Genomic DNA, 13,562 nt, shown 5'->3' with positions numbered 1-13,562 from the left:
ACACGTGCGATGAGCTTGATTACCTTGTCTTCCAGAATGTAACGGATTATAGAGCATATCAGGAGACATGGGGTGAGCAAAGCTCTCTGGGTTAACAGCATATCATCTAATACAAAAACTGACCAACAGTGAATGTAAGAACCACATGAACATAGAGTACAGTGTGCAGGTGATGTGATATAGAATCGTGTACCTGGAACCTGTATAATTTTGTTAACCAGGGTCACCCCAACAAATTCAATGAAAACAAACAACAACAAAGAACCACGTGAGCTCAGTCACTGGCTCCTGTTTTACATGGGACCAGAAAGCCCCATGAGTCCCATCTGACCTATCACTAGAGCACAATAAAATGACTGACATTCATAATAGAATGTCATAATTCTGACTCATAAGAAGGCAACATTATGTCCCACATGCTTTTTAAAGATACCTAAGCACACATCTCATTGAAAAATAAATCTCTCTGAAAATGTTTATAAGCTAAAAAGTCTGGTGCTTGAAGTGGCCGTCCTGAACACACAGCTGTTCACAACGACATCTTCGTTGCAGGTTTTGAGTGGTTGATGTTTTTGTTGTTATTATTTTTAATGCTTTCTCTGTATCTTCAACTCACCATCGCTGTCTATGATTCGGTTTCCATGCACTAAGTTTGGAAAGAATCTGCCAATTACTCGGGCACCTCATGGGTGCTGGGGAATATTATAGAACAGTCACAGACACACGGTAGCAGAGGTATTGGCCAGACCTTACAAGCGTTTCCCTTTTATGCCATTACAAACAGAAATACAAGACCGTCCCTTACCGTTCCCCCGTGTATCCTGGACTGCAGTGACATTGGCCTGTGGCGGCATCACATGACCCTCCATTATGGCACTGACATTCTTGTGAACAGTTCTTTCCAAAGCGACCCTCGGGGCAAGGCTGACCACACACTGTGCCCTGCATTCAAAGAGACTTGGAAAATTAGATGGGCATCCAGCCAGGGAAGGGCCAGAGGAGGAGGGAGAAGAGAGGAAACAAAAAGGGAAGGAGAAATATGGGAACAGAGTTGCAAGAAAATTAGATGAAGGAGATTTTAGAACAAAAACTCTGTTCGTTGTCTTAAAAAATGTTAGAAATTTTAAATTGACTTATTTACTTCGTAAGCCTAAATCTCAAGACACACTCAAAGGTGGTGGAACAGCTCTGGCTGGTGTAGCTCAGTGGACTGAGGGCTGGCCTGAGAACCAAAGGGTTGCTGGTTCGATTCCCAGTCAGGGCACATGCCTGGGTTGTGGGCCAGGTCCCCAGTGGAGACTGGGTTTCCAGGTCCCCACACAAAAGGCAACCACACACTGATGTTTCTCTCCCTCTCTTTCTCCCTCCTTTCCCCCCTCCCTAAAAATTAATAAATAAAATCTTTTCTTAAAAAGGTGGCAGAATAGTAATCTTAAGAAATGCCAACCCATATAAAAAACTAAACCTTAAGATAGAGTTATGTCAAATTATCACGGTAACCTAAGGAATGTACAAATCCTTCTAAGTGTTCTTCCTTGTGTCTGACACATACAATAAGTCAACAATGCGGACTCAGCAGCCACTACAGAAACAGCATCTGGTCCAAATGGAATATCCAGATGCTTTTCCATATGTCCTAGAGAAAATACACATTATCCTTGGCTTTATTTCTTGTAATGTAGCATAACATAAGATTGAAATTTTGTGTGCCCGAATTAACAATAGCAGTGCCTAATAAATACTTCTGAAGGAATGAACCTGGACACTTTATTTCAGAAGCTAAACACTTCTGTTTTCAGCAGCTTCAACAAACATCGCTGGGCCAAGATCAATAGGAAGGCTTATTTCCCAGTGAGGAAAATCAAGAGGAACTTGGACACATCTCCTCACCCTAGAGGCTGTCCGTCTTGTCGTATTTATTCCAATCCCATGCGGAAGAGAATAAGACACTGTACCCATAAATCTAAGAAATACTCTGCTCTTTTCTACTTCACTTGGCTACAGAACTTGGCCTTATAGCTCATCTATTGGTTGGGGGTGTTGTCAGAGTAAACAACATGTCGCAAGTAATAGGAATTTTAAAAATGTTTTTAACTGTTGGAAGCTGTTCCTTTGTCCTCCTTTTCTCTAAAAAAAGGCAGACTGTGGGCACTCTGAAATTGGAGGCTAGTGAGCACCAGATGGTTTTGTAAATGTTTATTCTGGAGAGCATAAGAAAATACATTTCCTCTAACTCCTGGCTACCCACGAAGGCAGTTGGTGTGCTAATTAAGTCTCCTCTGGTGGTTTCTATCTATCTACAAACAGGGAAAGTTCTTCCACAGACGCTTGGAACCAAAAAAGCCTTGGAGAGATGATTCAAATCAACGTCTCACTGAGAATCATCTGTGTGCCGGGCAGAGCGCTTCAACTCTGAGAATCAAAGATAAGGTCACAACCCTTATTAGCTGACAATGTGGTGAGGGGGACAGATGCAAAAATAACTCTGACCCCTCCCTGAGCCCAACACAGAAGCATGACTGAAGAATAATACACTAAAGATCCATCTGTGGGAAGCAGGGGTTCTGGTGAAAGTTCTACTCTCTCGGGGATTTACTCTAACTGCTCCATTTGTAACAGTCCCACATATGCAGCAGAGATGCTGTTGAAATGTTGTTTATGAGTAAGGATTAATGTGAGCAAACAACTTCAAAGAGGGTGTTATTTCTGCTAGTTGAAATGCATTTGCGTGTGTAAGTATAATAAGAAGGTGTGTTCATCTGTGAAAAGCACCGAGGATGATAGCACAAATAAAATGCCTGAAGTAGAAGTGAAAGATGGAAGCTCAGCTGCACATTGGGAACAATGACCTGAAGCGGCCAGTGAGAAACAGCAGCCGAGGAAGGGGGCCCAGAGGAGAGGCGAGGCGGCCACTCTCCCACCTACTGGGGCTTGCAGTTTAAGCCTGTGATTACCACTGTGCCACATCGTGACCTTAATCAAGAAAAAGAGAGCTTCAGCCTGAAGATGAGGCAATACACACTGTCTACACAAAAGTCCTAGGAGTAGAAAACCTACAGCTCCTCATTCAAAGAACATGCAGTTCTCCCCAGCAAAACCCTTCCCCTTCCAGGGACAAAGCATCGACCAGTGTTGACAAAGGCTGAATATAAGAAATGAAAGAAGAGAGAGTAAAAGATAATTCAACATTTCTACCTTGGGCCACTAAGAGAAAAATGTTGGTTTTAACTAAGATTTTTTTTTTAAGGTAGAAGAGGGGTAGCCTTTAGAAAGCCTTGGGTGTGCCAGTTTGGTTTTTATCAACATTGGCTTTGGTGGGCCTGCCTGAAGCACCTCAGTGCTCCTTCCCTTGTTCACCTTATCACTGGCACTCAACCCGAGGCCCCTTGCTCCGACTTTGCTGCTTCACTGAATTTCTCCAGGCCCTTCCTCTAGAATCATGCCTTGTCTTACCTGTTTACCATTCCTAACTCCCATCTTGGGTCTGATCGTTTTTTTGGTTTTTTTTTTTGCTTGTCCCATTGGTCTGAACATCTTGACCTCTCTCTTACTTCCCGTGACTGCCACAGAGAAGTGGACTCCAGTTCTCCTTTGTTCCATGCCTACAACAAGGGCAGTACCAGACCAATTCCATCCCATGTCTGGCTACTAAGGCTGTAGAGTTTGGGCATCTCCCAGACAGACGGCGGCTTCATCCATAGGTAATCTAGGTGGGAGTGTCTAACAGGATAATGAGAGATACCTGTCTATGCAAGTTAATATCTGGGAAAATCAGCATATGATTGTTAAAGCTATGGGTCTGGGTGAGATTTCCAGAGATTTATAGCAAGAACAGAGAAGGACAAGACTGAAATCTAGATGATACTGCAATCAAGTGATTTGTAGGAGGAGGATTAGAGAAGATCTCCTTTAAGAGATAGGAGAGAGGATTATCAGAGAAGTGGGAGGAAAAGAGCTCCAGAAAGGGAGGGGAAGAAGGGACTAGGTCAAAAACTTTGGAGAAGTGAAGCTAATGAGAATGGAAGAGTTGAATGAGGATGGATTTGGCAATTAAGAAGTCACCTCACTGTAACCAAGCAAGAGCAGCTCCCCAGCACTCTTGGAGGTAGAAAATGACCATGAAGTCAATTGCTCTTTTATTTGTTTGTTAATGAAGGAAACAGACATTGGCCATTCATTCTTCTGCCTTCACAGACTTATGCACAAACCAGCTGAGAGAAATATGAACCAATATTACTTCCTCATTTTGGAGAAATCTAGTTAGTAAACCAGTTCTGACATTGTGCATTCCACAGAACATTAAGCTTCTGTGATGCTACATAAAGAAAAAGTATCATGGTCAAGGTCAGGGAAGTATGCTGAGTTGTAGCTTCCTCTTGCCTTATGATTCTAAAGGCTGAAAAGTTCTACAACACTTGGGAAACCTGGTTTACCTGATAATGTCTCCAGAGTTATATGACCAGATAACGTTTTCATATAACACACAGTCTGCTGAGAATAATGTTCTCAAAGAACAATAAGTAGTCCACAGAACATAGTTAGGAAAATGATTATTTAAATATATCCGGGGTTTAACAGCTATGGCTGCCAGGTGTAAGAGAAGTTTATATCCTTAGGGGAAAAGCAGAACAGATGGTCTAGTACTATCTTTTCCATGAGGACCCTTCATGCACAAGTTCAAGATTGAATCCTCTTCTGCCTTCTCTGGACTGAAGTATTGTAGCCTTGAATTGGTTCCTATCTCCAGCCATCAGTTGTAACTTTATTTTGTGTTAAAATCCTCCACATGCATTTTTACTTGAGTTTCCTGAAACAGGTGACTTTCGGAGGGAGGAGGGAAGCTTACCAGCCAGCCAGGAGAGCAAGAGCACTCCCCTGTGACATGATGACACACTCCTCCGTTCTGGCAGGGGCATCTCTGCTCACACTGTGGACCGTGCTTGCCAGGGGGACAGAGATCCTCACAGCTGAGGGATTAACAGGCAACAAAGAGCACCATTATTTCTCCAACCGCACAACCCCTAGGTTCACAGATACAACAGTACCCAAGGCCCTAACACAGACATACTTTCTCTGTTCAATATTGTCCTTTTCACCAATTTCAAGAGCATTAATCATATTGGCTGGTAGGGCCTTTGAGGGGTCACCCAGTCCTTCCAGAGCTCATGTCCTTTGTTTTAGGGCATTAGCTCTGGAAACCATTTCAGTCTGAGGAGAATCTGTCCTGAGAGCACCGAGGATGACTCTCAGCTGGAAAAACACTCCTCGGTTTCAGAGGCTTTCCACGTAACTCTGATAAAGCCCACACGCTATGTTTGAAGTCTACTTTTGTTTGTGTGTTTGTTCTGATCTCAAAGGAGATGGAAACGTTTGCACATCCCTGCTTTGTGCACACGTTCTTCGTCATCAGTGTCCAGCATTCTCTCCCTCAGACCGACCGGTTTCCATGCCTTCAACCCGCTGCCCCATATTGTGTGAACAAACCTTCTTCTTTAAGCTTTTGTCTGTTTTTGCTCTCCTGTGAAATCGCTCCAAGTTTCCCAAAGCCCTATTCAATTGTGGCCTTGATAAAAACCCAGAGAAGCAATACTAACAATTAAGTAGTTTGGGGTGATCATTCATTCTTCTGAAAATCAGAGCTTTCTAGGCTAATGCCCTTTTTTTCTTTAGCTCTGCTTTAGAGTCCTAACACTGTCAGCAGGAAGTACTTACCTAATCAGCCTCAGTTTCCCCCCAAGTTTTAGTTCTGTGATTTACAAGTGTAATTTTCTCCGCAAGGGAACAAAATTTTTCTATCTCCAATTTTTTTGGCAAAATCTGTCTCTTACTCCATTTGCTAGTACAGATGCCCCTCAACTTGCAATGGGGTTACATCCAGATAAACTCATCATACACTGAAAACGTCATTACTGCAAAATGCATTTAGTATACGTAACCACTGAACATCAGAGCTTACGCAGCCTGCCTTAAACATGGTCAAAACACTCCCATTAGCCTACAGTTGGGCAAAATCACCTAACACAACGAATACATTATAGAGAATCAGATGTTTCTGAGAGGGGGTTGGGGAGCTGCGGCTCAACGTTACTGCCCAGCATTGCCGGGAGTATTATAGCATATATCAGTAGTCTGAGATAAGGTCAAAATTCAGAATTTGAAGTATGGTTTTTACTGAGTGTGTATCGCTTCACACTATCCTACAAGTTGAAAAATCATCAAATTGAACCACTGTTAAGTTGGCGACCATCTGTTCAAGCAAACCGAAGAAGGTCCTTCCCACAAAGGAAAGTGTGAGGGGGGGGTTAAGGAGTTGCTTCATGGTTCTCCAGAAGAAGTTGAAAGATCCGTGTGCACATATCCTACACAGATGTCAAGTACATACTTTGTATCCACACAGCAACATTAATATCTATGGGCATTAAATAGCCCAGTTAACATTTTACCCTGGGCTATCTCTAACATCTCCCTTTCCTCTTTTTCAGGGCACTGAACCCATTCACAGACAAGAGAACACAGACCATTAACGCCAGCAGTGTAAAAGGAATGTGGTTGTGGGAGAATCAAAGCAGAACTTCAAATCTGCCCCGAATGACCCCTAAATATCCCCATCTAATACAGCATCCTGTCAAAGCCAAGCAGGGAAGCTGGCCCTTAGACTCTGCTGGGCTCTGATGCCCCAGGGTCCAACAGCAGAATCACCTCAGCAATCACTGCTGACCTCCACCGTCTGCGCCCGGACCCAGGCAGCAATGGAAATGGGAGCCCGGGAATAAGGCGGCAGCACGGAGACGGGGTGGGGCGGAGGGGGGGGGGCGTGGGGGGAGATGAGCTCTGCCATGCGGCTCAGCAGTATGTCACTTACAAGGCTCCAGTGTATCCGGGCGAGCAGCGGCATTCCCCTGTGGCGTGATCACAGGTGGCTCCGTTCTGGCATTGGCATTTCTGGTGGCAGTCGTTGCCATAGGTGCCCTGCTCACATCGGTCCTCGCAGCGCCAACCCCGGAAGCCTGCGGCGCAGTGGCAAGCCCCCGTGATGGGGTTGCACAGGGCCCTGTTTTTGCACTGGCAGCGGCTGCTGCAGTGAGGTCCCCAGTGATCACCGTCGCAGGCTGAGGTTGGGGAAGAAAATGTGGCATCAGAGTGTGGGATGGGTAATGGCAAGCTCTTCAGAATCAGCCTTCCTCTCCCTCGGAGAAAATGGCTTGACGACCCCTTCATCACCATTCTTCAACTGAGCATCAGGGCCCCAGGACTGACACAGGGCCGTGCCTCACACACTAAGACTCAGCACTAGGTGAGCCACTTCCCATTTCACCACGGCTTCAGCGTGGCTACACTTTCCAGCCGCCTTCACTCAGCCTGCTCCCTGCACCTGGAGTGTGGAGTCTGGTGTGGCCAGAGTGACTGGCCTGGGGAGGGCATGAGGGCTTGTGGGTAGAGGAGGCTGGCTAGGCAGATGGGATGGTCAGCTCATGCAGGGGCTTTAATGGGCACTAAGAAGTCTGCACTGCTTCTTTTGGACAAGGAATTGATAGTAAAGGATTTTAGGCGATGAGAAACACTGCAGATTTGCTTCATGGGAAGGCTGGCTGGCTACAGTGTGAGGAAGGAGCTGCCACTGAGAGAAGGGCAGTAGGTCAGGAGCTCAGTGAGGGGCTGACCTCAGGCGGGGATCATGAAGACCCGGAGCGGACCCTGGGGCAGAGCTCCTGAGGAGTGTGCAGCCCCTACTGCAGGGCTGGGCCAAGCTCTCTCTAAGCAAAGAACTGGTCTGCTTTCCAGGTACCAATCAACTGGGAGGTAAGCAGAAAAGGCCAGGGAAAAAAATGACTGAAATGTTTAGATTCACTGACTTATTTGAAAAATAAGACAACCCTGACACAGAAAATGAATAGCAAATAAAGAAATAATAAGTCCACAAAACCAAGTAAGACAAAGGCAGAAATCAGCATTTGAAAGATAGATCTAAAAGTACAGTTTCAAGGAATAGGAAGAGTGGCTATAATTCATGTCAGTGAGTAGCAAAAGGGGAGCAAGGAAGGCGAAGAGAAACTCAATCCCGAGCAGTCTAAAAATTATAAAGAGCGACAATAAGCAAAAACCTACTCTTAATATGCATTGCCTAGTTGGCTGTGCATTTATTTATTAATTAGATGCTATGAAAATCACTAGGGAAGATGCACCCTACCTAGGGATAGGATTTATCCTTTAGGATAAATTGCTTTTATGATTAAAAAAAGTATGATTTCATAACGATTTTGTATAAACAGATCTAGAATAAACTATTTTTAAAAACGAGGTATACAGCAAACAACATATCAGACATAAAGGATTCATCTTCAAATATGAGCCCCTACCTTTCATTTCATAATATCAAAAGGTTTAAATGAATATTTCTGTCTTTAATCAGTGTGGCTTTCATCTCATTAGTACTTTAATAAACATACTTTAACACAATTAAAAACAATGAGAGAAAATTATTGAACCTAAAGCAGATTAAGAAAGCAATTACCTAAGAACTCAACAGTCTTCTTTCACAAAATAAGATTAGGAGGTAGTTTCAAGATGAGATTTAAACCTAATTGTTATTCATAGGAGTTGTTTCTTTCATTACCTATTGATATGGATAAAGAATTTTTTTTCCAATTTTAACTGTTTCCATCTAGAATGTATTTTTTAAAATTACTTCTTCTGTTCCTTTATATTCTTTCAGCTATCCCAGTGAGAGAAGTATCTAGCCTGTTTTTAAGGTCCACCAAAATAAATCCCATAGTCCTTTATAACTTGTTCCCTGGTTCATTGACCTTAAGAATATGGAAAAAGCTACATTCCATGGTAAGCTGAATCTGATATCCTATAATTTGATCCTTTTTCCTCCTTTCCTCCTTACAGGTTAGTTGGTTCATCACTGTTCTGTATACTGTATATAAATGACCTCATTCCTGGAACATGGATGCATCCTTGATCCTGCTCCTTGCTAGACTAAATACTATAGCCCCAATACTTTTGCTAATTTTTTTAACAGTTTATTCAACTTCACTCATTTTCTTCACCAAACCTTCTCCAAAGTTTCCAAATCCCTCTTAACTTCCAGGAGCCTCAGATATTAAATACCTATTTTTTCCTTATGTATATAAATGGAGGAATAATTGATTGACATAAAAAAACAACTTAAGCTAACAAAATTACCTTAATAAGAGCATCAGGACTAAGTCAAAAGCATTTAAACACGATCAGTTATCCTTTTTCCCCACTGCACACTGTGGTAAGAGGGCACCAGAGCCCACAAACTTCAGGGAATATGACAACAGTCCAGTGGGAGGAAGAGGTGCTGAGGGGACAGAGCAGGTCCCTCCTCTGCTCTGACCCATTTCCACATCCCACTCAACAACTTCCTCCCAGCGGGGCAATCAGGCAGAAACCACTTCTATTTCCTTGGGATTCAGTAAAAAAAACACACAAAATGGAAAACCCTAAATGTATCTCATGACAGAAGCAAATTTGTAGCAGGAATTGATAACTATCAGCATCAAAGAAAGGGTTTCAGGCTTTTAAAGAAATCATGTCCATGCAGTTAATGTCCTGGCTCTAACTAAGCACTGTGGCATGCTTTGAAGTGACAGTTTCTCCCCTCGGGGCTGGGTTTCCCTCAAAGGCTCCAATGGGCCTCCACTGCTCACTGGGCACCAACACGGGCTATGCTGGGGGGGAATCCACATACAGAAGTTCACAGACGAACAGGCAGGCAGTGCAAGAAGTAGGGCACAGAAGCCTGGCTTATAAATTTAGCATCACTGTGACTTCCTTTCCTTTCTTCAGTTGTCATGTTCAACCACTACAACACACCCGTTTTTCAATGCATCCCAGTGAAATGCACAGTTCCTCGCATGAAAATGAGCTTTCTTCCCTGGTTACGACAAATACAAGGGTCTGTAGACTGTGAAGACAAGAGACAAAATGTGTTCCTTATGTTTAGTGCCAAGCTAACCGATTGTCCTGAATTTAAGTGCTGAGTTTGGAAAGACAGTTTCAAGAGACTCTAAACTCAAAGCATCTGACAACTTTTACCTAACACTTCACTCTAATGCCAAGGGGCGAGTGTTCCACTCCACGAGAAAAAGTGACTGCTCTGTTTGCTCACACTGACCTCTTTTTTCTTATGTAGTTCATATTGAAACAGCTTGAATATCCTAATAGGAAAAGGTAAATGAACAAAATTTTGTCTCAGATTAAACTCAAAAAACCCAAATGTTAGTAAGGGAGTGATGACTCATTTTCAGTATCACTGTCATTTTCTGTTAGTACAGTTAGAAATGGGCTGTCGGACTCAAGGCACCCAGATACCTGCAGGCATTTCAAGAGACAGCTTAATGAGGGTCCCAGGCAGCTCGGCCAGTTCACTCTATTAGGCTCTTCTAATCAGTTGGAAATAAAAGGAACTTACACTGGTGAGCAATATCAGAAGTACACAGTCCATTGATGACACCTGGTAGAGCACCGAACCCTCTCACCCTGGAGCCCTGATGACTGTAACTTCCAGTGACGCCAGGAACCACAGGTTGCATTCATGGGCTGGGCATAGAAATTCACTCAAGTGATAACGCTAAGTACCTGCATCGTGTCAGCCATGATACCAAGCCTAGAGCTGAAAGAAGAACAAAAGAGCATGCTCCTAGAACCTTAGAGTTTAGTAGCAATAAAATAGCCTGGATACGCAGTAAGGTAAGAATATGGACTCAGTGCAACTGAAAACGCAGAAATGACAACCAGTGTCGGTGAGTCAGGAAAGACTGCCCAGCTAAAATGATGTCTCCACTTGGACTGAAAAGCATTGTGTGCCATGTTCAGGTAGAGGGTAGAGGATTTGTACATACAAAGAGGGGGAACTGGAAGGGGAGGGAGGTTGCAGGAGGTATTGCATTCAGGGTGAATGATACATGCAACCACCAAAAAGCTTTTAAATAGCAATCTATGAATGCCTTCTCGGACTTCTACGCTGTGGTGTCATGGCCATTATCATCTCTCTTAGCCACATGCACAGCAAGAAGAAGTATAGAAAATAAGCAGAGATGGAGAGATACCAGACATGTCCTCTCCCTCCATCTGTCCTCTCTAGTCCTTTACAGTCAACCCAGAAGCCTCTGTTTTTCAGGTGCATTTCTCAGACCTAATCTGAGATGCTCTCTGAAAACAGCATCATACATGTTCTGTGACACCCACTTGTATCTCCTCATACCTCTCAAATAAGACTGCATGTCATAGGTGTTTAGACACACTGACACCCTTTCTTGATCTTGGCAGTTGGCAACAGAAGGTTCCCTGCCACCATGGCCCATCAGTCACCTGGCTGACTGTAGTGGTTGGAAGCCACCTGACCTCAGGGACACCAAACTGTGGGACACTGTGCACCCTGAGTGAGGAAGTAGGGTAATAACAGTGATGAGACTAACGCAGTGGTGACGATGATAACCTCTCCCTTTCCATGAAAACCATCGCCCTTAAGCGCTACTAAGGGTGAACGGATTACCACATCCAGTTTAGAGATGAGACTGGTAAAGTGGATTGAAAGCTCTTCATTCACAAATTCCTCTTTGGGGATTTTTCCAAAAGCAATAAATTTATGTGTGTAAAGACAATAACAGGGTACAATAATTAACTAATTGATAACACTGTGCACTCACAGCCACCATTCCGAAGCACTTGAGATAGAGGAACCCTCACAGGGACCCGATGAGGCATTGTTACGTCTATTTTATAGATTAAAAAACTGTGATGCAGGTGACTTGCTTAAAGTTGCATAGGTGGTAGGCAGTGAGGCACAAGACCTCCTGTCTTGAGTCTGTATTTTAAACCACTATACTGGGGTGGGAAGAGTAGGTCTACAGTTGTGAGTACACAAAACACAGAGTTTTATTCTTGTATTATTATTTACTTAATAACTGTATTATGTATTTGTATTATTTCCATACAAACAACTGTAAAATTACTTTTGTCCACCCATGTATTTTATATTTTACTCCTTCCAAAGCTACAAGGATGTTTATCCAAGCACCGTTTATAATAACAAAAAATATTAAAACCTAATTTTCTAGTAATAGAAGACTATTCATTAGGAATAGTCATATAATAGAATGCTATGTATCAATTTAAAATGATATTATAGAAGAATATTTAATGAACTGGAAAGATATTAGCAATATCATAATTATAAAAAGTAGATTAAAATATGTACCACATGATTCAACTTTAGCATTATATTAGAATGAACCAGATGAAACTGTCATTAATTTAACTGTCATTAACATCAATTTTTAACTGTCATTAGTAATTTGGGTCAAACATGGCCAAATATCAGCACTTACATACAGCTGGACCCAATATCTGGGGAGGGCAGGGGAAGCCGGTAATGAGGAAGGCAGAAACAGAGAGAGGGCTGTTGAAGACTTCTATTGCCCAATGGTCCCGTTGGGTAGCTCTGGGTAGGTTTTAAGAGTATTTCTGAATTTCTGATTTTTTGTATTCATGGACTAACTAGATGTTCTACATTTTCTGCAATCAACATGTGTCCTTTTGGCACTATGAGAAAAGCAAGCAAAAAGTTAGGTGCAAGCAGTTCGATATGCTGAGCATTTCCGTTGTGCAAGGTCTGTGCTCCGTGCTTTGCACACCTCCTTCCAGTCCTCACAGCAGTTATAACGTGGTGGGCACCATGATCACGTTTGGAACCCAGAGGGTATTCAGGATGAGAACATTTCAGGAAAATGTCCTAAGACACCCAATTAGTATGTGGTGGCATCAATATTCAGATATAAGACTTTCTGCAAACAAAAGTCCAAGTACTTTTCAGGAGACTATTCTGCTGCTGAAGTAGTAAAAGTACATATTTTGGTTAAACATAATATCCCACAATTGTTTTTCATCTTACTTGATCTATTAAGGCAGAGCAACAAATGAAGGCCTTTCATGAGCAAGCCTATGGGGGGGGGTCAGCCAATGACTCAACGGACAGATGTGAAGAGCTTTTGTAAGCTGATAATGATTGTGCACAAACAAAAAAGCCAATAAGCTCACTATGAAAATAGCATTGGTGTCATTAGCTTCTGGAGTACACAGATCTGAAAACAAGGCCCAATATCACCGAGCACATGGTTGGCGTGAGACGTATTTGGTGAATAAATGAGTGTGCCTGTGAATGCAGGGCACTGGAACTCTCACAGTGCGGAAGCCCGTAAACCCCCCATAACAATTCTAGGCACATTCTCCCCTCCTGACACACTGCAAACCCTCAGCCTAATTTTCCATGCAAAGGACCGGGAGAGAGAAGCGGCTCTATGACAAACTGAGTTTCACACATTGTCAGCTTTATGCAGCTATTTTACTTAAACCTCACAATAACATTCAATGTTATCAGGTATAATTATTTCTACATTTCACGTGCAGAATAGAATCATGATAATTTGCCCAATGTCACTCAGTGCTCAAGGGGCAAAAGCAAGGGAGAGATTCCCATCTTCCACAGCCTCCAAAGCTGTGACCTTCCCCCACCACACAGACCACCTCCA

The 13,562-nt window shown here is 43.1% G+C and overlaps 1 protein-coding gene across 2 annotated transcripts in view; it reads right to left on the bottom strand.

Moving 5' to 3' along the window:
- The window catches only part of MEGF10 (multiple EGF like domains 10), a 179,231-nt gene that overhangs the window by 57,446 nt on the left and 108,223 nt on the right, over window positions 1–13,562 (bottom strand). For both annotated transcript variants that reach the window (XM_053665335.1, XM_037138214.2), the window contains exons 6-8: window positions 6,863–7,109; window positions 4,847–4,967; window positions 806–942 (exon numbers count right to left, since the gene is read on the bottom strand). In XM_053665335.1, coding sequence (XP_053521310.1) covers window positions 806–942; window positions 4,847–4,967; window positions 6,863–7,109 — 505 coding nt within the window. The remainder of the gene's footprint in view (window positions 1–805; window positions 943–4,846; window positions 4,968–6,862; window positions 7,110–13,562) is intronic.

Source organism: Artibeus jamaicensis, unplaced genomic scaffold (genome assembly GCF_021234435.1).
Source record: "Artibeus jamaicensis isolate MK-2021 breed Jamaican fruit bat unplaced genomic scaffold, CSHL_Jam_final contig_402, whole genome shotgun sequence".
Classification (NCBI taxonomy): domain Eukaryota; kingdom Metazoa; phylum Chordata; class Mammalia; order Chiroptera; family Phyllostomidae; genus Artibeus; species Artibeus jamaicensis.
Note: the sequence above shows the minus strand (reverse complement) of the source record. Positions and strands in the feature narration are given on the sequence as shown.